Below are 25,612 nucleotides of genomic sequence, written 5' to 3'. Positions count from 1 at the left end.
TAAGTGGCTCCATTTACAGTGAGCTCTGCACATAATTGTGTATTGCCTTTGAAGTTGTGGAGATACACTGAATATAAAAACTGTACACACCCCTGTTAAAAATGCCAGTTTTTTGTGAAATAAAAAAAATGAGACCACAGTAAATCATTTCAAAATGTTTTCCACCTTTAATGTGACCTATAACCTGTACAATTCAATTGAAAAACAAACAAATCTGTTAGGGGAAAAAATATAAAAAATAAAAAATGTACAATAAGCTGGTTGCATAAGTGTGCACACCCTTAAGCTAATACTTTGTTGAAGCACCTTTTGATTTAATTACAGCATTCAGTCTTCCTGGATACAAGTCTGTCAGCATGGCACGTCTTGACTTGGCAGTATTTGCCCACTCTTTCTTGCAAAAGCACTCCAAATCTGTCAGATTGTGAAGGCATCTCTTGTGCAAAGCCCTCTTCAGGTCACCCCACAGATTTTCTAATGGATTTAGGTCTGGGCTCTGGCTTGTCCATTCCAAAACTTTAATTTTCTACTGGTAAAGCCATTCTTTTGTCGATTCGGATGTATGCTTGGAGTCATTGTCGTATTGAAAGTTGAAATTCCTCTTCATCTTCATCTTTCTAGCAGATGTTTGAAGGTTTTGGGACAAAAGTGATTGGTATTTGGAACTGTTCATAATTCCCTCGACCTTGACTAAAGTCCCAGTTCCAGCTGAAGAAAAGCAACCCCAAAGTATGATACTGCCACTACCATGCTTCACCATGGGGATGGTGTTCTTTTGGTGATGCGAAGTGTTGTTTTTGCTCCAAACATACCTTTTGGAATTGTGGTCAAAAAGTTCAACCTTGGTCTCATCAGAGAATAACACATTTTCCCACGTTTTTGGGAGACGATGTATTGTTTTGCAAATTTTAGCCTGGCCTGGATGTTTTTTTGTGTAAGAAAAGGCTTCTGTCTTGCAACCCTACCTCATATCCGAGACATATGGAGAATATGGGAGATTGTTGTCACATGTAGTACACAACCAGTACTTGCCAGAAATTCCTGCATCTCCTTCAGTGTTGCTGTTGATCTCTTGGCAGCCTCCCTGACCAGTTTTTGTCCTGTATTTTCATCAGTTTTGGAGGGACGTCCAGTTCTTTGCAACATCACTGTTGTCCCATATTTTCTCCACTTTTTGATGACTGTCTTCACTGTGTTTCATGGTATATCCAGTGCTGTGGAAATTGTTTTATACCCGTCTCCTGACTGATACCTTTCAACAATGAGATCCCTTTGATGATTTGTAAGCGCTCTGCGAACCATGGCTTTTGCTGCAGCAGGCAACTGAGTAAATGTCAGGAAAATCTTACTAGGACAGCTGAACTTTATTTAGGGTTAATCAGAGTCTCTTTAATTGATGGCAGGTATGTACCCAAGAAGACTGAATGCTGTAATTAAATCAAAAGGTGCTTCAACACAGTATTAGTTTAAGGGTATGCACACATGCAGCCAGCTTATTGTACATTTTTTATTTTTTATATTTTTTCCCCTAACAGATTTGTTTGTTTTTCAATTGAATTGTACAGGTTATAGGTCACATTAAAAGTTGGGAAAAGTTTTGAAATTATTTATTGTGGTCTCATTTTTTTATATCACAAAGACCTGGCTTTTTAACAGGGGTATGTACACTTTTTATATTTACTGTTTTGTGGTTGTCCTTAGCCTGGGAGGCCAAACTTAGTTCACATTTGGCTTTGGTAGACTTTATTTGTCCTCTGAGTTGTTTGTTTAGTTTGATGAGATTACTTTTATCCTGTTGGATGCTGCACCTCCTAACTTTTGCCATGATTTTCTTCCTCCTGTTATACATCCGATTGATTTTGTGATTCCACCAGGGTGGCTTGTATTTTTTTTTTTGAGTTAGTTCTGTACTTCGTCCTGGTGGGTACAGCTGCTTTTATGCAGCTATTAACATGCTTGTACAGGGCTTCTGTGAACAGTTCTGCATAGGCAGAAGTGTTCTCAGGGTTTATGGGGGCTTGAAATTCTGCCAGGTTCTCACTTAATAGCAGGAGGTTAGCCTTAGAATAGGTCCTGAATATTCCCAGTTTAGCTGGGGGTCCAGGTTTTATTTTTACTTCAAAGGAGATCATTTTGTGGTCTGACCCTGCCAGGGAAGGCATTTCAGTAGGGGTGTGCATCATTCTCCCATATTAGTGAGGACCTGATCCAGTATGGTTGCACTCCTGGTTGTTGTACTGACAATCTGGTGCAGAGAGTTTGTATTTACAAAATCCAGGAATCTCTGTGCATATATGTTTGAGGTCGTATAGGATTCCCAGTTAATAGTGAGATAATTAACATCATCCATGAATATGGTATTGGGTTGCATGGTTAATGTTTCTAATAAGTTTAAATACATGGTGTGGGTTTCCTGGGTCATAGAGGGGGACCCATAGCTTGCAAGGAAGTGGCACTGGATTTTTCCTATGGTGATTTGAGCATGAAGCAGCTCAAGTGCATTGTTCTGTTCGACCAGCCTTGAAGTATATTTATTTTTGATGTAAATAGAGAAACCTCCACCTGAAGTCCCTGCCTGTGAAGTAGCCGGTCTAAATGCAGTAGTACTAGTCAGACCACAAACCCTGTTGCAGACAAAACAGAGGGCTTAGAAAAAAATCCGACACTTGCATTACTGACCATAGTCCCTAGCAACATGAGGACCATATCCAGTCACTCAACATTACAGACATATACACAGTGAGCAGAAATCACCTGAAGAGACAGGCCAACAGTGGAGGTTGAGTCATAACTTGCCAGTGCAAAGTAAGTGCTTTTCTATTTTCTCTGAAGTGACGCACAGCTTCTATGTTGTTTAGGATCATAGGAAGTTACTAGGCTATTGGTCCTGAGGCCCTTATAAGCCTAGCCAAGAGTTTAACCCATGCATAGACAAATCAGCACCTGATGCCCATGTCCAGCAGGGGCACTGGTGGAATCCCAGGGATGTATTTTCTATTTCCCATCCAGTTGTCCAGATTGTGCTTAAAAAGGGGTAAAGCGGTACTCTGCTTGACATGAAGAGGGACTCTATTCCATAGAAGGGGGAGTCTCTGGGACACAAACCTGTCCTGCCAGCAAGTCCTATTGATGTCATAGATTAGGTTGAGGCCACATGTGCGAGTTACTCGAGTAGAGCTTGATTTGCGGATATGCAGCAGTCCCATCAAGGTGAGGTCCGGGATCGCCTTGTATGCCAGACTAAGGTCACCTCTGAGGAGTCTGTATGAAACAGAGTAGAGGGATAGGGCTTTTAGCATATCTGTGTATGGTGGATTTTTGAGGCCCTGGATTTGCCTGGTGAGGAACCTCTGTGGTCTCTCCAGCTGCTGCATGTGCTTTGCGAGTTACATGCCAAATGGGGCATTGTACTCAATAATGGGCCTTATAAGGGAAGAACACAGGGATGTTATGACCTCCTTGTCCCTGGATGAGATACCCTTACTTATGAGGTGGGCCATGCAGAAAGCTTTCCATACAATGGAAGCAACATGGTGGTCAAAAGTCAGGCTGCTGTCAATCTGGGTGCCCAAATCCCTCACGACTGACTGTGTGCTTAGAACATCATTAATGTGATAATTTGTGGGGACATCTCTCTCCCCAAAGGGACTGATGATGCATTTATTTGTATTCAGCTTAAGGCCATGTTTCTTGCACCAGTCATTTGTTTGGGTGAGATCCTCATGGAGGATGTCCACATCACTAGGGGAATTGATGACAGCTCCCAACTTGCAGTTATCTGCAAACTTGGTCAGCCATAGCCCACTGGTTTTGGCCTGAACCTTAGAAAAGTATATCCCAAATAACAGAGGCCCCAAGACTGAACCCTGGGGTATGCCACTCGATACGGGTCTACTGCTTGAGGTGACCTCCCCTATTTTGACTTGGTGGGTTCTATCAGTGAACCAGTTGACTACCCATCTGGTAACTTATGGATTGATGCCTAGTTGAGAGAGTTTATCTATTATGCCCCAGTGGGGAATAGTGTCAAAGGCTTTGGCCAGGTCAAGGTAGGCAGTGTGCACTGTCTTCCCCTCATCCATGGCTTTGGTGACTGTCTCAAAAAAGTCAACCAAATTTAACAGTCATGACATCCCCTTGATGAAGCCAAACTGTATGGGATTGAGTGTTTGGAGGTTGCCAATGTCCTTGTTAATGAGGTCCTTGATAATCCGTTCTGTGACCTTGCAGATCAGACTAGTTAGGCTGATGGGTCTCTAATTTCCCAGATCAGTGGACACTCCTCCTTTGTGTAAAGGGTTTACAGTGGCTGTCCTCCACTCAGCTGGGACAAAACCAGTACTCAGGCTTTGGTTGAATAGGGAGCCTAGTGGTGCTGCAAGTTCCTGTCTGAGTTCATGTAGGATGCATCCTGGGATGTTATCAGGTCCCATGGATGCTGCATTTTTTGCCTTTGAGAGAGCAGTGATGACCTGATCCCTAGATATAAGGGGAAAGGGGCAGGTACTGGGAATGTCCTGATTTACTGATGGGGTGGGGAAGTCGGAGGGATGAAATTTTTGCTGAATCTGTCAGCTAGCAAGTTTGCTATATCTACGGCATTTGTATATGTGATGTCCTTGACCACCAGTTTGGAACAGATCTGGGTGCCACCTTTGAGATTATGGACATATGTGAAGAAGATCTTATGATTGTTTCTAGTAGATGTGGCCAATTTGGACTCAAAGTTTGCTTTGGAGGATTTCACTAGTGCTCTTATTTGCTTGTTTAGGCTAAGGAGAGATTGCTTCCAATTGGGCACCTGCTCCTTCTTGGTCCTGGACAGCATTTTTTTTCTTTTGTTATAAGAGTTTATTTATTGCAGATGTCCACTAGACAGGTTTACTCTTCCTTGCGGAGGATGATTTAGTCCTGTCAGGTATTCCTGATTCCATGCAGCTATATAAATGTTCGTATAGTAAATTGGTTTAGTTCTGGATACTGGTGCCAGTTCCTAGAGAGGGAGATGGGGCTGTGAAGCTGTTTATACCATCCCTCAGGAGGCTGTAATCAGGTTTGGAGAAGTTTTTTTGATTGACCCTAGCTAGAGGGGGGGTCAGGGGAGATGGTGACTTCTAATGTGACAACTTTATGGTCGGATCTTACATGGGAGGATGATACTGCAGGGATGCTGCAGTGGTTACTCATGTTGGTTAATACCAAGTGCAAGATATTATCACCTCTTGTGGGGGTATTGACTAGCTGTTCCAAAGCAGTTGCATTGACAAAATTGAGGAATCTCTGGGCATTTTTGTTCTGGCAAGAGTAGTTCTTAAAGTGTATGCTTGGGTAGTTAAAGTCACCCAGGATCAGGGTAAAGGGTTGAATCTTTATAGATTCGAAGAGGTCTAGATAGGCAGTTTGGGCATCTTGGGTCAGATTTGGGGGCTGATAACTAGCTATGATTTGTAAGCTAGCCATGATTTGTATAGGAGTTTTGTCAATAGTTAACTGCACCTGGAGTGTTTCCTGTGCGTCATACTATTTGACCAGCCTGGAGGTGTGTATGTCTTTAATATATACTGAAACTCCACATCCTTTGGCTTTACTACCCACAGTTTGGGGTCTGAATATATGATAGGATGAGTAACCAGGTAAGGCTGGGGTGCTCCCCACAGCTTTGAACCAGGTTTGTGTGACTGCACAGATGTCAGCGTTTTCCAGGGTTAGGAATGCTTGCAATGAGTGCAGTTTCATGTTTAGACTCCTAGCGTTTAGCAATATGACCTTTAATTTGTGTTTTGTTGAAATTATTATGTTGGTAGTTTTAACTCATCACTTTTCCTAAATAAGGCGCACTATATCAGAATCCTGAAGCCCAGGTAAGACAGATGCAAGCCATCGCTGGCAAAACATCGTGTTCTGTCGATCATATCTTACCAGGCTGTCAGGTAATGGATCCCCCTGGAATGACGCCAGAAACTAAGCCAATTGTTAAAGTCAACCATTTTCTATTTGTATTCAGGCATCATTCTGGGTGACGGTAGAGAGGTGTTTAAGGCTAGGGATATACCTGACTGGGACACATATTCAGCGAGTTTAATCATTTCTCTCTTCATATAGTCTAGGGAGGTACATCTCAAGTCATTCACATCAACATGGACTATGACAGTCATAACAGTACCTGTTGTTGAGAGACTTGAGTGCGTGTGTGATATTGCGGATTCTGCCCCTGATAGACAACTAACCGTGAGTTTCTTCTTATCCAGCCTCATGAAAGACACATCTGTGTGTCTCACAATGGAGTCACCTATGATTAATATGTTGGATTTATGGTTAAGCCTTAGTGGTTGTGAGACACAGATGTGTGAACTAAGAGTGGTATGTGGTGTGGAGATTGTGTGTTTTTGCCTCAGAGGTTTTTGCCTCGGAGGTCTCCTTTGTTTGGGTATGTTTTTGTTGAGGACCTCCCATATGTGGGTGTGTGTTGTGTAGGTGTGGGTGGTGTTTGAGGTGTAGTGATTGTGTTCCTAGGTGGTAGTAGTAGGTGGTTGTCTGTGTACATAAGGCAATTGCTACACTGTCTCATGATGCCCATATCAACCAGACTGGTAGGAGAAACTGTAGGAAATTGTCCATCCATATTTTTCAGAATCTGAGACAGAAGGCCAGGGAGAGCTAAGGGGTTATTAGACTAACTAGTCTAGTCTAAGAGGCTTAAAATAACACTTAAAATTTAAACAGGCTATAAGCAAGCAGTAACAAATGCAACAGAAAATATGCAACTGAACACTTTAGAGAACAAGCCGCAGCAAGTAGCAGAAAAAGCAAGATGAAGTGATGGAGCAGGAGGAGGAAACACAAATACAGTAAAAGAAGCTGAATAAAGTGTTTTTTTTTTTTAGTAACGTGGAAAGGGAGAGAGGTGGAACAGAAGAAACTTCAAGGTTAAGGAACTAAGGGGTTTGACCTTCCCAAATGATCCTTGTATTAGGTCGAATGAGCTAATGAAATGGGACTGTGAGGAATGTCCCTTATCAAATTTACAGTAGGGGTGGGCAACAGCAGAAGCCACAAACTATACAAAAATTCAACCACAGACCAGCAGTTTATATAAATGGAGACACAGAAAAGTAAATAATTCAGTCAAATAAAAACAGTGCAGTAAACTAGTGCAGAACTGTTACACAAATAAATAAAAAACAATGCAAAGTGCAAAAAATATACTTATGTAGCTCTGTAGTTCAGATTGTTTAAGAAGTACTTTCTCTCAGGCACAAATGGATCTCAGCAAGATAAGCAGGGATTCAACTCAAATGTAATGTTTTTACACCAGCAGATAAAAGAACCTTCCCAAGTCACACCCTGAGGCAAAGAGATTGAAGTATTGTCTGAAGCTGGCCCTGAAAGACTCAGAAAAGTCTTCTTCTTTTTGACATAAATTTGAAAGGAAATCACAGAGTTTTTTTGATAGTTTTCTATTTGGATGTCATCTGCTATAGCAGTTTTTGTAAGACTTCACTCAGGGAGTCAAAGATTTCTGTATGAAAGCTGTGGCCGCTACTTCTGCTTCACTCTGCATTCATTGGATGATGATTGTGCTTCAACTGCTTGGTTATCTATCCACAAGTTTAACTGACATTAGGTAATGGACTAAATGTACATTTTCCACCCTGTTGGAGAGGAAATGTTCTCCAATAGGATGTTAATGTACAGGAAAAGTCTGGTATAAAAACAAGAAATCTAGCACTTTGTGGGAACATATTAACCTGGCATGAAATTTGCATCGGGGGGTTGGACAGCAAGCAGCCACCATTTCTTTACACTCGCTAAACACGACTTTGCTGTTTAGCAGTATAAATTAATAATGATTAAAAACAAAAGGAAAGAAAAAACACTCAACTAGTAACAAAAGTAACTGTAATAGTAGTTATGTGGACTTGCTATTTTACTTACCTTTCATTAAACATGGTTTAAAAGAGCTGAGTTTAGCAAGGTGGAAAAATGAAGAAAAAAATACAATTGTGAGAGCTAGGTAGAGAAAGGGAGAGCTCTCAACCTCTTTGTTCAAGAATTCAGATCTAAAGAAGCTTTTTATTAACAGGCAGTATCTGAGTAGTAAAACATTTGTAACTATAATGTCTAGCTTTGTTGACTAACTGTACTCCTCAGAGATTTACCAGGAAATGAAGGAGGCAAACCAGGGACGATCTGCAAAGTTCGGCACAGTTGGGAGTTGCATTGCTTTCCCCTTTGATCTGATGTTGTCAGTTTTCATTTATTGGTTCATTTCCCAAATCAGAACCAATTCGGCCATTACTACAGAACACACAAACCAAAGACTCTTAAGCTTCACCTCTACCAACAATCCCTCTCCCCCAGTTACCTTAGATCTCATTTGCCACTTTTCCAGACAGATACTTTTGGTCAGAGCTCTCGAGTTTCCATCATTTTCTTAGGTGAAATTTTCAGATTTCTTCCAGTTTTCTCTGACTTTTTTTCTGGTGTCCCTTTTCACTATTTCTTTACCCTTTAGCTACCATTTGCTTTTTCTTTCAAACACTTTAGTGTATTTCTCTGCTATTATCATTGATAGCCTCTTTCTGTACACTTTGGTGTACTTCATTAACTGTCATTGCTGATAGTTTCTTTTCCTCTCCTCTCATATTAAATAAATATATATATTTTTATCCTTTCCTTCTCATTTTGTGTGTTCCCATCCTCCCGTGTCTCTTTGCATGAGTGTGTGTGTGTGTGTGTGTGTGTGTGTGTGTCCGTGCGTTCCAGCCTTTTTTTTTTTTTTCAAGTATTGCTGAGAAAGCTAAGGCCCCTTCTGGTTTTAAAAATGCCAGAAAAGCAGCCATAAGATTCATTTGTCTCATTTACTTTTACTTTGTGTATATTGTTTGGGTCATGTACATTTGCAGGAGGACTGCAATATCTGCCATGGTGTCAGCCATAGAACCCTTGTTGACAGAATAAATACATTTATTTTGAAGGGCTTGATCCCCTCTGCCTTTGGAGAGACCATATGTGTAAGACAGATATTTCTTCCTCTTCTTCCTCATATTCCTTGGAGAAGGGTAAAAAGAGGAGTTTGTCTGTCTGGATTTACCCGTTGGCACCGACATATAAGAAACTGAAATCCTCAGTTCTGAAAAGCACGTTGGAACTGAAGGACTCTGGCTATAAGTCTTCAGTTCCGGGAAAATCTCCGGCACCCACCATAGCCACTATTACAAAACCCTCAATGTCGAAGGCTTCAGCACAGGAAAGTTTAACTGCTACTTCTTTGACCACACTAACTATGTCGGCGCAGACATTGGACTTTGATCAATGGGAAGTTTTACCCAGGACTATTTACTCTACATCTATCGATCCTTTTCTGGGTGAGCTACCAGACATTTTTCTTCAGGGACCAAAATCTCCCTCCCTGTCATTGATCCATTCCACCAAAAGCCTTACAGAGCTGGACATGGAGAGACTTGTGAATAAAATGTTGTGGGCAAGAGGAATTACAGGACTTCCTTTGGCTCCGACCCTTTTGGGTCCAGGAACCGAACATTCATTCACCCCTTTAACCACTCCTCTTCTGACCTCCTCTGAGGCTTCAGAGCTTACAGTTCTGAGTTGTCTGGTTCTGACTGTATTAATTCCTGAGAGCTCTCTTTCTTCAGAACCAGTCATTACCCTGAGCTCTTTAGTGATTTTTGAACCAGAGACCTTCCAGGGCCGTATCTGTCCTGTCAGTTCCGGGGAAGTAGGAGTTGACTTAAATTTTTTTCAGAGCCATCCCTGCACCTTGGCGCATCAGTATGGATCAGTTTGGCTCTGGCTTCTCTCTTGGGGGCATTTTCTTCAGAGTGTGGGGTGGCCTTGGTTCTGAAGCAGTCTGTCTCATTTCCAGGCTCCTTCCCCTCTTCAGAAGGTCCAGCCTTCGAGGCAATGGAGAGGTCCCTGTCTCTTATAGTGACTCAATTGGCCCCTTCCTCCTTGGAACAGATACCCTCTTCATGCCCATTTATTCAACCTGTCTCGCTACTGGGATGAGGCCAGCCTTGCTGCACCCTACTCGCCTCTCCCCTAAACAGCAAATGCAGCAATTACTTTGCCCTGATTCTCCTTCGGGGAAGTCACCAAGAGACGCTCTTCTCCATACTTGGCCTCCCAGTCTCCTGTATGCCTTTCTCCCAATACCTCTAATTCCAAAATTCTTACAGAAAGCACTCATGTTGAAGAACAAAGTGATCCTCATTGTCCCCTTTTGACCTGGACAGATTGGTTCCCCTTTCTTTGGCCTTATCTGATCCAACAACCTTGGACTCTGGACCCGGCTGTGGACCTTCTGTCCCATCCAGATGGACTAGTTCCCCCAGACATTTTGAACCTCAAGCTGACAACATGGTTCCTCCAATTCCATTAGTTGCCAGGTGTCTGAACCTTTCCTCCCCGGTGCACCAAATCCTCCTAGCTTCTTAAAAGCCTTCCACCCATAAACTATATATATTAGTAAATAGAAGAGATTTATCCTTTGGACTCATGAAAAAGATATTGACCCCTTTTCTGCTTCTACTGAAAATATTTTAGACTTCTTAGCCTCTCTTTCTAATGCAGGAGCTTCCCCGTCTACAATCGGACTACAACTAGCAGCAATTTAAAATTTCCATGATGGTTTGGAAGAACATTCCTTATCTTCTCATAGACCTTGTAAGTCATTTTTAAAAGGGACACTTTTGCTAAAACCTCCTTTCAAAGATCCTACACCACATTGGTATCTAAACCTTGTGTTGCAAACCATTCTACATACTCCATTTGAATAATCTGCAGACTGTGATCTGAAGTTTGTGTCATGTCATGGAAAACATTGTTTTTGGTGGCAATAACCTTTGCTAGAAGGATTTCAGAAATTCAGGCCTTATCATGTAAACCACCTTATCTGATTTTTTACAAAGACAGAGTTTCCTTTTGAACAAACCCCTCCTTCCTACCCAAGGTAAAGTCAGAGTCTGATATCAATCAAACTGATAATTTACCGGTATTCTTTCTGAACTTCTCCAACAGAGGTGAATACTCCTTGCATTTACTATATATTCACAGACAATTAGGCTTCCATCTTCACAGGATGAAAGACATGAGAAAATTTCACCAATTATTTGTCTCTAGGGTTGCCAGGTGTCCGGTTTTTGACCGGACTGTCCGGTTATCTGACAAATTGTCCGGTTAGAAATTTCAATCAAAACCGGACTTTTGGTTTTAAATTTTTCATCCTGTCGGAATTGAGCTCAATGAGCTCACTTCCGGAAGCAGAAGCCCAGCATGTAGTGCAAGTGGGAACTTAAGCAGAAGCCCAGCATTAACCGACTTTGGATTATTATGGATATTATTTCACTTTGGGGAATTCATCAGCTTGACTTATGGGAAGGCAGCAATTTCAGAAGCCAGCACAAAGGTAGGGTGTGTGTGATAAGACGGGTCATATCTCAGATAGTGTATTTTGAAGTTTAACAGCCTGTAAGTTCTGCTATAGTTTTGGCCCATTAGGAATTGTAAAGGAGGCAGATAACTTCCTGTGCAAGACAGTTCATTTTTCAGACTTTTAAAAGTAAAAGTTTTAGCTGTTCTTCTGCCTGTAATGTGAATACTATGAAAAGAGAACCAGAATTGTGTATTTGTATGCATTGTGCGTGTGTGTGCATGTATACAGGCACATAAGTGCATTTGTATGCATGCATGCCTATGTGTATCCATGAGTGTGCAAGTGCATTTGCAAGCAAGCATGTGTGTGTATATGAGTGTGTATCACGATGTACACTACTAGATACTTGTCTTGTTCTGAGTTGCTAATAATAGCTCAAAATATTATTCAAATTAAAACTGCAACTTTTATAACAAATTGTTTCATAGCACTATGGTGAGCTGACAGTCATGCTAAATGCTAATGTAGCATTCCAGGGAAATGGTCTATGCTAATTATTCATGTGCTGTCCCTTGAAGTGCTTTTGGTAAAGCATTTAAAGTGATTTAGAGAATGATTTGCTCTGTAAAGTAACATGACTGCTGATGTTAATGAACACAGCCAACAACATGTGTTAACCTTAGTGGTAGAGGTAAATGCTGGGAGGTTTAGCAGACAGGTAGTGTTTGAGATGCTTCTACTTGTGTGTATGAGTGAGACTGAAGGTGTAAGTTTATGTGTGAATGTGCATCTGCCTGAAAGGTTGCAGTGGGGGGTGGGGTTAGTTAGAGGGTGTGCACGCGTGTGTGTGTTTGTGTTTGGAATGTTGGAGTTGTGGGTTAATTAGGGGGTAGGGTAGGGCTTGAGTGTGTGTGTGTGTGTGTGTGTGTGTGTGTGTGTGTGTGTGTGTGTGTGTGTGTGTGTGTGTGTGTGTGTGTGTGTCTGTGTGTGTGTGTGTGTGTGTGTGTGTGTGTGTGTGTGTGTGTGTGTGTGTGTGTGTGTGTGTGTGTGTGTGTATTAGGTGAATGGGTGTGTGCCCATGAGTACATTTTGTGTGTGTGTGTGTGTGTGTGTGTGTGTGTGTGTGTGTGTGTGTGTGTGTGTGTGTGTGTGTGTGTGTGTGTGTTATACATCCATACTCCCCTAAACTAACAAGCAAATCCTGCAACATTGGTTATTTTTTCTATTTATAGAGTGGGTGTGGAAGTAGACTTTTATGATGGAAATGTTCTGAATTGTGCAGTTTTGTCATTATTGGTTCATGCATTTTGTTTCATTGCCTACAGTACAGTCTACTGGAAAAATGTTCAAACAATAAATTCAGGAAGGTGTATCAAAGAAAAGAGCACATGTATGTTTCTTGTTTTGTGTGCAAGGGGCCTATAATTTGCAAACAAACCAAAGGTAATCTTTATCCACCCGTAGCCATGCATTTTCTTTGGATGTGGTGTGGATTTCAATGCTGTTTCAATGAATGTGAGTTTCAAGGGTAGAGAAATTTTAATGCCATTGCCAAGTTTTTTTCATTGTGAGACAGTATTGCTTTGTTTACCAGATGTCTGTCAGTGTTTGTGCATCGTTGTGCTTTAAAATGTAAAAAATAAAATCCAAATAATCATCGGAGAAGAGTAGTTTTAATGCTAAGTCTGTTTTCATTGTGAGACCGTATTGCTTTCTTTAGCAAATGTGTATCAGTGGGGTTTGTGCTATAAAATATGAAATAAATGTTTTAAATTAAAGCCAAATATCTGTAATCACTGTAGAAGTAAAGCAGAAGACCGTATGGACAGTGAGAGTTTTAAACAGTGTTTATGGCAACTGGGGAGAAGTCAGCTGAAAGCAGGCATCTGGAACAGAAAGAGGGTGTTCCCATCAGCTGGTGTCACAATGATGTCACAAAATGAGCGGGGCAATGATGGGAGGGGTGTATGGGTGATGCACAGTTTTAGCCACAAAGAAAGCTGGCAACCCTATTTGTCTCCTTTTCCAGTACAAGGCTTGGTAAGCCAGTCAGCAAGGTGACATTAGCCAGATGGCTAAAGCATTGTATTTCCTGTATCTGTGAAAATAAGAAAATTGCTTTGCCTAGACTTGTGAAGGCACATTCTACAAGATCTATAGCTACTTCAGCAGTTTTCCAGTCTAGAGCTTCAATGGATGATGTATGTGCAGCAGCTGCTTGGGCTTCTCCTCTTACCTTTATTACCCATTACACATTGGATTTGGTCTCTAGGAGAAGCATGTCCTTTGGCTGAGTGGTGGTCAAGGATATCATTCTGTAAGTCCTCCCAAGGTCTAAGGTAGCTGGGGACTCTGTTCCATACATCAAGGATAAAACAAAAATTGACAACATCAGATAAAGAAGTTGTGTACTTACCGTAATGTTTCATCTGTGCTGTCCATTTTTATTTACCCTTGACTCCCCTCCCTCCGTCCCCCTGCCTTCTGAGAACTTTTTAGTGGAATGGATAATGTTCTATTATGTTATTATGACTGTTAAAGCTTAGTAAATGTGGCTTCCCTTGTGGTTTCTTTTTCTATCATCTATATATTTATTTTTTTCTGCAAACTTGATCTGAGGTAATTGGGGGGGAGAGATTCTAGGTAGAGGTAAAACTTGAGAGTTTTTGGCTTGCTTGTGCTGTAGTAATGACCAGGTCGGTTACGATATCTGAACTGAACCCATACATCAAGGATAAATGAAAGTGGACAACACAGATGGAACATTACGATAAGTACATAACCTTTTTTTTCCATTCATTCAATCACAATGATAAGTGACATGTTTTCAGTCAAGAATGTGGCTGGGCGTGCATATATGTTTGCATTTCTGTGTATATACACGAGAGTCGGTCTGTTTCTGCCTCTGCATGTGTGTCTTTGGGACTTTCTGCATGTTAGTTTTCTGTACATGTTGACATCAAATACTTGTGTAACTTATATTTTGGATGTAAAATACTTCCTCCAGCAACACTTACATATGCTGCAGCAATTTTGAAACATTAGAGTGAAAATTTTACATCAAAAATATAACAACACATATATACTTATAAAAAAGCAAGTACTGCATAATTTAACAGGTAGCCCATTGTCTTAGTGCAATAATGCCCTCCAGGAAGGGTGCTACTAGGGAAATAATACCCTTCTGTTGGTGGAGGGGCCTTCTGCCCACTGCGTCAGGCCTCACAACACCCCTGGGCAGGCGTTATTTACACAGTAACACCCATCCTGTCAGGTATTATTTCATGCTTACAAGCTCTAAGAACAGAATTTCCTTTTGCAAGGCCATGCTGCACTCCCTCTGGTCTGTGATAAGTCTATTATGTGATGTTTCTGTTTTCCTGGATTTCCTTGTCCACCAGATCTGTGTTATTTTCATATTTGGGAAAATTGTTGTATAGTGATACCTGCTAAAAGAAATTTGCTGAGAATGTGGTAGTTCCCTTTCAAAAGACTAAACTCCAAATTCTGAAAGCTACAAAGGACTAACATATGAAATCCTTAAATAGTGCTGAGTATGTGGGTGGAATTAAATGAAAAACATGAACTTATTTAAATAAATAATGCTTTTGCTCCCTCCACCCCCTCCCCCACTGGGGAGACTCTGCCTGCACTTTCACATGTTGTGTTATGTTCATCTTTTGTATCTGTTTTTAATTAGACATTCAGTATTATTTCTGGATTTTTAGTTTTATCTTTTACAGATTTATTGATTTTTTGGGTTTAGCCTTTAATCATCTCAGTTTTAGTACTGAAAGGGGATCCAGATACAATATTTTGGGGTAACCATTTTGATTTGTGACTTGGAAGTGAGTGTGTCAGAATATCAGACTGAATGTACAAAAACTCCACTTAAATGCTTGAAGTCTGAAATTGCCATATCTTGTAGTATTCCCTTTTCTATGAGATGTGGCTTTTTTTCTGAGGTGTCCCATGTTTGCTAGAAGCTGTCCTCTACAACATTTCTTGCTAGAGATCCCTTTTCGAGGACCTGCTTTTAATTTGGGATCTTTATATACTCAATTGTAAGCCTGTATGTAACTTTCTGTAAGTGCTTTGTACAGTTTGCTAAATGGAATGTGAATTTCTTCAATATTGTACTGTATTATGTTACTGAATAATACTGAATGGGGCCATGGAAGCTGGAGGACCTTCCTTTACATGTATATGTATTTTAGCCATTCATGACCTTTCCTGAGGAATTCTTTGTGTGACTTTAAATTAAATACTGATTTGAGACCTTTGTTGATACGCTGTTCAATCTGAGAAATGTAATTGTTTGCTACAGACTGTTCACAGTTTGTGATCTCACTTTCATTTGTTTGAGTACATTTAGACATACTTTCATGTTATAAACACAAATATTGTATTTATGTAGTATTTTGCTCGCAGGTATACAAAAGGTGTGGATATGTGGAGTGTAGGATGTATACTTGGAGAAATGCTACTTGGAAAGCCACTTTTTCCAGGAACATCAACAATCAATCAAATTGAAAGAATCATGAGTGTTATTCCACCACCCTCCAAGGAAGGTAAGCGTAATCATTTGATATTTAATTGTAAGCATTGTGCTCATAAATATATATATAATATTACTGAACATTCGTGGATTTGTATGCAAGTACTAGGCTAGCTGCCCTTGCAGGCCATTTTAAGCCCAGACAATTTCCCTTCAAAGGTGAGAATAAAACCCTGTGCCTTGTGTCTCTGAGGTAAACACCTTAACCATTATTCCAACCCCTAAACCCAATTCACTTGTACTTATGTCTGTTTTGTTTATTGGATTTTAGAGGGTGATAATAACATGAAAAATATGGAAAAGGATAGCTATGATAAAGTAATTCTAACAGTTATTAGTTGGAATAATAACAGAGAAGAATATGAGTGGGTGTTCGATCTTAACCAACTTTGTCAGAAGTAAGGGTATTGAAACATTCACCTCAAGACTGAAAGAAAGCAAAGCTGGAGAGTTGAACCTTAACATCCATATGAAGAACATATAAAAAGTGAGTTATGTTTGGAAATACCCAGTTGTACTTCTGTGTAGTATATAGGGCTTTAGTTGCCTCTATGTACTACTTGTTACAGAAAAAAATGTAGAATCATAATGCGCTTTATAACTCTGAAAGCCATACAACACTTAATGCTGCTAGACAGAACAGCAACCAAAAGTTGTGTGTCCGCCAGATAAGTGAATGGTTTTAAAAGCTGTGAGATGTTTCACTCTGCCTCTTTTTGTGACACCAAAGTGTATTACAGCTTTTAAAGCTATAAAAATGCTTTGGTTGTTCTCTGGTAGCAACAGTTAATGCTAAATCAAAAGACTAGAGATTAACATTACTGAAAGTTGTTTAACATTTTGTTAAGCCTCTTTTTTCCATCTGAAATGTATTTAAGAAAATTATCTTTTCCACATAATTCAGAGCTATGGTGTTCCATGTACTGTTCTACCTATCTCATTTTAATTATTCATCTATACACAAGTCCACAACCAAACCTTACACAAAGAAATATCCAGTGCCGGGATATCAACAAACAAACAAGCACTGATGTTCATTATATTGGTGACTGTTGCAGTCGTCTTAGCTATCTAGGTTATATCCTACCAAGGATATAACAGCTGTCCAGCTTCCAAAAATCCAGGGCACTTTCTTTCCCAAACCATTAGTCATCGCAAGCTAAGCTGACTAAAAAGATAGGTTTGGGCGTCAAGCCCGTTGGAGCTTTCCTAACGTTGAAGAGGATGTCACTGTGTGAGCTTCTTCGGATGGACACATGGCTTGTGCTGTTCCTATGCAAGACAGATAAGTTCTCTTTTAGGAGAAATCTTCCATGACTTAACTGTATTTTTAGTTATGAGTACTGTTTTTTCCTGTCTGTTTAAAAGTTTTTTAAAGTAATTGAAAACTACTTTTTCTGTGGAAAAAATCTTTATTTTACTTTTTGGGACTGGCAGAGTGTTTGAAAGTGCTTTTTACTGTACTTTTGTTTAAAGAAAGTGACTTTTAATGGCTTTAAATTTTTACCTGCTTTTGCTGCTTGTTTTCTCTGGGAAGGAGGCAGTATTTTTAGTCCTTCTTCCAGCCACAAAAAGAAAAAGGTAAGTCAACACCCTTTGCCACCACAGCAGGTTAGCAATTTGCCTCAATTTGCAAGTGGGTGATTCTGTGGTGTCCATAACTTGTTCTCAGACCACTCATCTTTTACCCTGGATCCTTCTGGTGTAGCACCTACACCCTCTTGGAACCAGGGGTTAGCCACATCCTCTCTGGCTTTTGGGGTCTCTTCCTTTTGCAAAGGAGAACCACTGCTGTCAATCCTGGAAGAGGGAACAGGGAAGGCAGAAGGCTTCTCTGTTTAGTCAGAATGCTGTGCCTATTCCTGGCAAGGCTGCTACTTCAATTAATAACACTCTTAGACTCATTTACCTATGAGTAAGAAACAAAAAACTAAATATGTATCTACTTTACCTCAAATTTCCTCAGATAGGTGAGCATGAGCCTGCCTGTATCTTGTGTTGGAGAGTGCCTCACTTATTCAACTACATTAGCTTCACAGAGGCTCAGCTAAGGAGAATGGGAAAACACCACAGGGAAAAAGGCAGGCTTTCTGCTCCCAATTTGTAGCACTCTGATGCTGAATTAGCAGTACTTTAACTGCACATGCAGTTCAGACAGTAAAAAGAGAAAAAAAAAACTTCACGTATAGACAGTAGGGTAGTAGCTCAAATTAGCAGTGGCTTATGTAGAGGTAATGGCCATGGTATAAGATAAGTCAAGCTTATTAGGTCAGAGAAGTTGTCTTGGACACGTGGGAGCCATTAGGACCTGGTTAGCGTGTCCTTTTTTGTTTTGGAGAGAATTTTCTAGTTAATGGAAAGAGAGGAAAGCATACATTGTTCTAGTTTTACTGAAAGGAGACAAGGCATTTTATATTCAAAATTGTCTTCTGAGGCATAAGGAAACAGAAAGTTTTAAGCTGATTGTTGTGCTGGGCAGCAAACTGATCAACTCTAGGAATGCTTCACATTTTTATGTGTGCTTTTTGCCTGTGTAACTGCTGACCATCAGTCCTCCCCCTGTCAGTGTTGATCCTATTCAACCCCCTGTACTGGTATCCCTAGTAGAGGGGCAAACCCCAACTAAAAGATCACCATTCAAGCAGCTGTGGTGGTGATTTGTGCTTTTACTTGCATCCTGGCAATGAGGGCATTTCTGTTGGATACCTAACCCTGATGATAGTGGCTAACATGACCATCCATTTCACCAAAGGATGTCCTGTCTAAGAGTGCTTTCAGGCAGCAGTAGCAGGATCTGCTAGATAAAGCAGGACAACATGAGTTGATGTTAGTAATGGCAAACCTGTACACACATATGGATAGACAGAACAGAAGATGAGGACTGCCTGGGTTCACATGGGTGGGGTAACAGGAAAAAGGAGCGGCCATTTTAGACATCTGTCTGCCAAATGGCTTGAGAGTTGCCAACACATGGATCAACAAGACAGACAGTTTCAATATCACATACAAGAGTAACTATCATGCAACTCTGGTAGACTCCCACTTAGTAAGGAAAGTGGATGGCGTACAATCAGTGATTGCAAAGTTTTCCCCAATGAAACAGTCAGCCCAGAACATAAACCATTGGTTGCCACAGTCAATTGCAAGCAGTGGTCAGAGAATGTTCTAATGTCAATAAAGACTAGGTTGAAAACCTGGAAGTTGACTGGAGAGGGAGAGAGAGCACAAGAGTTCAAGGAAGTATTCCAGTTTTTAGCACTTGAGGAAGGAGAGGAATTTGATAGTGTTGAAGAAGAATGGCACCACCTCAAAACAACATGTGTGGGAACCATAGAACAGATATGTGGCCAAACTAGGTATGGAAATAAACTACAACAGCTGGTGGTGCAATGCAGACGTTCGGGAGGTCATCAAAAGAAAAGTTGAGTGCAGGAAAAAGGGAGACATAGAAAAGATGGACCAGGCTAAGAAGGAATTCCAGTTAGTTGACAAAGGCTAGGAGTGAAGTTGCTGTAGCAAAGAACAGGGCATCAGAGGCACTCTAACAGCTTAGTAGCTGGCATAAAAAACTCTCTCGGACTGCAAGGCAAAGATAAAAAGATAAAGAAGGTAGTCACCAGACACCCTTCATAAGAAATGCTGCTGGAAGTACTCCTTTCATAAGTCTTTTATGTTCTGTGTGCTCACCTGTCCACAGGACATCAAGGCAGATGGAAGGAGCACTTCCAACAGCTTTGGAATGAAGAAAACCAACAGATGCTGTACTGCCCCAGACACAGCCTGTGATGAAAAAGGTGAGCCTGCCCTAGAAGAAGTAAGGACAGCACTAAGGAAAATTAAGTCAGGGAAAGCAGCAGGCTCATATGAGGTCACAGCAGATATGATCAAGATGGTGGGTGAGTTAGGGGAGAAGTGGGTTCTAAGAGTACTAATAACTGTATGCAGAGAAAGGCTTATTCCAGATGACTGGAGAATAAGCATTCTAGTGCCAGTGTAAAATAATAAAGAGGACATTCACAACTGTGGGCCCTATCGAGTTAGCAGACTCCTCTCACATTGCATGAAAGTTCTGAAGATAGTGATAGATAACTAAATATATAGAGAGGTAGAAAATATGATGAGAGATGAGCAGTCCAGATTCAGGTCAGGATGCAGTACAACCAACCTGATGTTTGCAGTAAGGCAGAGGGTAGAGAGAAAGTTAGAGATGAGGAAAGTGTCCAACTGGGCGTACTTAAGATGTGGAGAAAATATATGGCAAGGTCCCAAGATAGCTGGTTTGGGCAGTCCTGAGATGGTTCGTAGTCCCAGAAACATTGGTAGAATTAGTGTAGGCTGTATACAAGGACCCAATGACAAGTCAGAATAGTGCTCAGACTCACACAGGTGTTCCTACTGTGAGTAGGAACCCACTGCTGTTCATATTGGTGATGGACTAAATTTAAAAACAGGTCAGAGGGGACAGGTCAACACAGCTGCTGTATGTAGATGTTGTGGCATTACAGGCAGGCTCTGAACAAGAATGTCAGCAAATGGTAGTGGAATGGAATGCAAAACTGAAGGCACATGGGATGAAACTGAGTACAAACCGGATGGTTGTAATGGTAGCAAATGGGTGAAATCAGAAGAAGCTGAGAACTGAGGTAGAAAGGAAAATAGTGGAATAGGTTAACAGCTTCAGGTATCTGGGAGGGGTTGTTGAGGAGAAGGTAAGTCTGAATGAAGAGATCATAGCTAGAATTTGAGGGGCTGCAGCCAACTGGCATAGAGTGTCTCGGGTAGTGTGTGGAAGAAACTGAAAAGTAAAGTGTACAAAACAATGGTGCGACCAGTGCAACTGGATGATACAGAGACCTGAGCAGTGAAGACAGAACAGTTGAGGAAGCTAGAGGTAATGGAGGTGACGTTCCTGAGATGGGTGTAGAATGCATGTTGTGGGACAGACAAAGGGATTAGGACATCAGTGCAGAAACCCAAGTACCTCGAGTGACAGAAAATGTCAAAGAGGATGCATTATGGGGGTTCGGACACATGTGGGAAAGCAAAAGACAATCTGTTGAAGATTTGGGAGAGATATGAAGACAGTAAGAGGAAAGAGGGTATCCAGCAAAGAGATGGATTATGTGAGAGAGAAGACCTGCGACAGTCAGGCATGACTGTTGAAGAAAGTAGGAGAGCGGAATTGAACCAAGAGAGATGGTAACACCCCAACCCCATGTAGAAAATGGCAAAGAGTAGGTTGCTGATGATCTCTTTAGTGGCATCATCCTGAAAGTCTTTGACTTTATGAATTTATGATTCAGTACAAACCAGTTTGCACTCAGTATGGCAAACAAAATAAGCACCCTAGTTTACCAGACATTTATAACATTTAATAACCTGCAAGCTCTTTCATTCTCGTAGCATATATAGAGACTTTCATCGGACATTAAAAACATTTCAGAACAACATTTAAAGAGAAATTTGAAAAACATCATGAACTTTAACTAATCCAGTTTATTAACTCTTACTATAAACACTTTGACTTCAAAAAGTATACTAAATTATTACTGTCATTGAGGCCTGGAAACTGGTCTGCATTAAATTTAAACTGCCAAATAAGTTCATATCTACCTTAAACCAATTATAAATGCCCTCTTCATATATCTTTTCTTACTTTTTCCAAATAAAAATCTGTTTAAATCCTTGCGTTGCAGCTGTACTTTCTTGAGACATTTTTCGTGTTTCCTTTATTGCTCTTCTGTTCTGTCCTTTAACTTCCTGCTTGTCCAACATATGCAAAATGCTTTACACGTGACATTATGCGTGGCAAAAAGTATTGCTTGTTTCACAACTAAATCTCTCTGCTTTTCTCGCTGTTCTTTATTATATATATATATATATATATATATATATATATATATATATGTATTGGGGATGTTTGTAGTAAGCCTACATTGTTGCAACCAAAGCAGGGATATGTACCAGCTGCTTTGTTTGCAAGTGCAACTATCTGCACAAGTCCCTTTATATTTCTCTACCTTCTGCCTATAAACGTGGGAGAATCTCCTGTTCACCCATTTAAGGCTTCTTGACCCCTTGGAACATTCCGGTGTTTTCTGATGATACCTATTCCAGTTATAGTAATGAGATCAACAGTAGCTGGGACAGCATTTCTTTCTGCATCATTGTTTTTACTCTTCATAAGCCCAGTCTCTGTTACTGGTGCAGTACTGACCACCTTGAACTTTAACACACACTAACAAATGCTTGTTCTATCACTCCAGTCAGTTGTCCTCTTTCTCTAAAAAAAAAACACAGTCCCCTGACATTTTGTTAGAAAAACAGTGTCCTCACTTGTTAACTGGGAGGTCCTCACTGACTCACTCCTTGGTATCCCTCTTTTAGTATGCTTTGGGTGCATACTACTAAAAATCTAAGTTTTTATCCACTCTAATCTGCTTCTTACACAACTTGTTATAGAGTCCCCTTGGTTATTTTTATGCACTGTCATGTCGCAGTAATTCACCTTAGACACTCCCCATTTCATTTCAAATTTCAAAAAATTTGAAATTAACAAAATCAGGTAATTTTCTGTAAGTAGAATCCCATAAAATAAAGATGTCAGCGTATACCTACATTTTATAGATAAGCTGTTCAATAAATAATTCTGAAGAAACTACCTCTTTTTCTTTCCATGCTGCTTTAATATATTTGCATAAGTAGGAGCCATTGATGATGCCATTCCAACTACCATAACTGGTTTTTATATCTCCTGCTCAAAAACTGAAAAATGGTTGTCATGTACTACCTATAACACTGTGCATAACAACTCCACATTTAACCTACTGTGGTTTTCATACTGGTCTACGAATGTCCTGACCAAATTAATCCCTTCTTTGGGCATAACAGTGAGTGAGATGCCTTGTGCCATCGAAGATGCCATTCCAACTACCATAACTGGTTCGTATATCTCCTGCTCAAAAAACGAAAAATGATTGTCATGTTGGGGGGGGGGGGGGGGTTGGCATAATGGTTAAGGTGTTCACCTTACTACCTCTAACGCTGTGCATAACAACTCCACATTTAACCCAGTGTGGTTTTCATACTGGTCTAGGAATGTCCTGACTAAATGAATCTCTTCTTTGGGCATAACAGTCCGCGAGATGCCTTGTGCACTGTTGACAATAAATGGTCACTTACCTTTTCACATCCTCTAATCCTGCAGGCAAAATCTAAAGAATCCTTTACCAAATGACCAATTTTGCCTGAAACAGGTTGCAAATAGTATTCTACCAAGGCAGCCAGGGATTCTGCCTGTAAGCCCCCAGCTGCCACAGTAGGCCAGAAAGAGGATTGGTTAACTCTTTGTGAATTTTGTGTATACCAAGGATAATAGGTAGTCTAGGATTTTTTTTTTTTTGCTGTCAAAAATGCTAAACAAACAGAATCAAACAGCTCTTCTGCCAATTCTGTTAACAAAATATCTATGTCATAATATCTCAAATCCGCAAACTTTTAACTCATCTTTTTATATTTTGTTTTAGCTGAGAGCATTTTGCAGTTTTTTTATATTGCTCATGAGACATAATCATAGGACTTTCTCCTTTGTTTAACATTACCCATGAAGACGTATCACTAGCAAGCTCCTGCAATGCATTAATTTCACCTTTATTTGTATATCATTAAATGTTAGATGTGTTGTTGTCAGTCTCACCTTTATTCTCAAAATATGGGTCAGATCTGATCCATCGGATCCATGTCAGCCTTATGCAGAAGCTCGTGGCTCCAACTAAGCTCTTGGGCATTCTACCCTTCCCAGAATGCACCTGACCACCACCTCAGATCTCATTTTCAGCTTCACTGGAGACGTGGTCCTTCACTAGCTTTGCACTGAGATATGTTTTTTCGCTATATTTCTTTATATTTTCATTACATTTTCTTGATTTTTTTTTCTGTAGAAAATTAAGGACTTGTATCCTTTCTACTCTCCTAATGGTTTGGTGGTAGTCTTGCTATTGCTAGAACAGTTTATTCAATACTATTTGTTATTGTTGCTTGTTGGTTGCTATTGGTACATATGTCTCAAAAGGACAAGGGAGATAAACCATTAGGCTTTAAAAAATGCATTCATTGTGGGAAGAAAATATCTTTGCATGACTCCCACACTTTGTGTGTTTATTGTTTGGGGCCATTACATTTGCAGGAGTCCTGCAGTAGTATATGTCACACCTTCAACCAAAGAGCTCTCTTAGAAAGGTATAACAAGCTTATGTTAAAGGGTATGATACAAGGCCCCTTTGCTGAAGCAGTTTCAGGAAGCAAAGAGTCCTCCAAATCTGGTTCTGCTTCATCTTCTTCCACTCAAAAGTATGATAAACCAAAGAAAAGATGTCCGGCACCAACAAAAACTTTGGAGCTGGCAGAAAAATGACAATGACTAAGTTGTCTGCTTCAACTGTTCTTTCAGAGCAGTCAACTCAATGATCTGAGGGAACTTGGGAGTTTCCAAGTTATCGGCTCCAATTCCCTCAGTTCCAGTAATTGGGACTATACAGAGCCAATCGCCATCCTTAGAAAGAATGTCCTCTCTGCTCCCATCTCCAATCTTTCAGAAATCACCAACCTTTTCCACCCATTCAACCAGGAGTCTTTCTGATGAAGATGTGGATAGGGTGGTTAACAGGCTGTTGAAGACACTGACTTTAGCCAGGTTATTGCTGGATCAAAGCCCAGGAGCTTCGGATCCAGTGAAGTCACTAATTCTACTCTACTACTCCTCCTCTTCCTACTCTGACCCTTCATTCAAGTTCGGAGCAAGGAGATCCTGAAGTCCAGGTTGTGGCCTTGTCAGATCAGAGACCCACTCTTTCTTCTACTCCGACTTTGGCTCTGAATTCCTCTGCTCTGTTGGAGTAGAAGGAATCTGAGAGCCATAACTCTCTGCCCAGACCCAAGGGCAGGGACCCATCCTCTTTTTCTTCAGCTCGGACATTGCCTCTCAGAGCTTCAGTGCGGTTGAGCTTGGCTGTTACCTTGGTCTTGGATCTTCCCTTCTCAGCTCAGGGGAGGCCCACAGCTCTGATGGTTTTTTGTCAGTTTTGGAGAGTTCCTTGGATCAGGGGCTGGGGGCATTTGAGGCCATGAGAAGAGCTTTGACTGCTTCTCAGTCAAAGATGCAATCTTCTCAGGCTCTCCCTCCCCATCCCCTACCGATGCCTTCTGCCTCACATTCACTCCTTCCACAGGAACAGTGGGATACCAAGCCTCAGGATGTCCCTAGGGAGACCCCCATCTCTTCTGAAATGTCTCCAGATTATCCCACTGAAGAAGTTCTTTGGAAGAGAACCTGCAAGAGGAAGCATTTAGACTCCCCAGAGGAGTCCGCCACCATATATACTGACCTCAGTGAGGCTGAAGGGTCCTCACAGTCTCCTCTTGAGGATGTCTTATTTGGAGACATTCTAGAAAGGTTAAAGCAGAGAGGGAGATGGGAGTCCAACACCCCTTCACCAGAGGAGTCAGTATACTTGAAGGGTTTCAGGTCCTGTCCTTCCACTTCTTGGGTGACCCTGCCTTCCAATGAGCTTATTGAGTTAATGTCTCGGAAGGCATGGGAGACCCCAGACACCATTGATCCTATCCCGAGGAGGCCAATTAAGTACATCACCTCACCCCCT

General features: G+C 40.9%; 1 protein-coding gene across 1 annotated transcript in view; it reads left to right on the top strand.

Annotated features, from left to right (window-relative positions):
• MAPK15 (mitogen-activated protein kinase 15) overlaps nucleotides 1–25,612 on the top strand; it is a 1,649,688-nt gene that overhangs the window by 1,004,438 nt on the left and 619,638 nt on the right. The window contains exon 9 of the mRNA XM_044067386.1: nucleotides 15,827–15,966. Within this exon, the coding sequence (XP_043923321.1) occupies nucleotides 15,827–15,966 (140 nt within the window). The remainder of the gene's footprint in view (nucleotides 1–15,826; nucleotides 15,967–25,612) is intronic.

This window comes from Protopterus annectens, chromosome 3.part1, assembly GCF_019279795.1.
Source record: "Protopterus annectens isolate FY-2018-M chromosome 3.part1, PAN1.0, whole genome shotgun sequence".
Lineage (NCBI taxonomy): Eukaryota > Metazoa > Chordata > Ceratodontiformes > Protopteridae > Protopterus > Protopterus annectens.
Note: the sequence above shows the minus strand (reverse complement) of the source record. Positions and strands in the feature narration are given on the sequence as shown.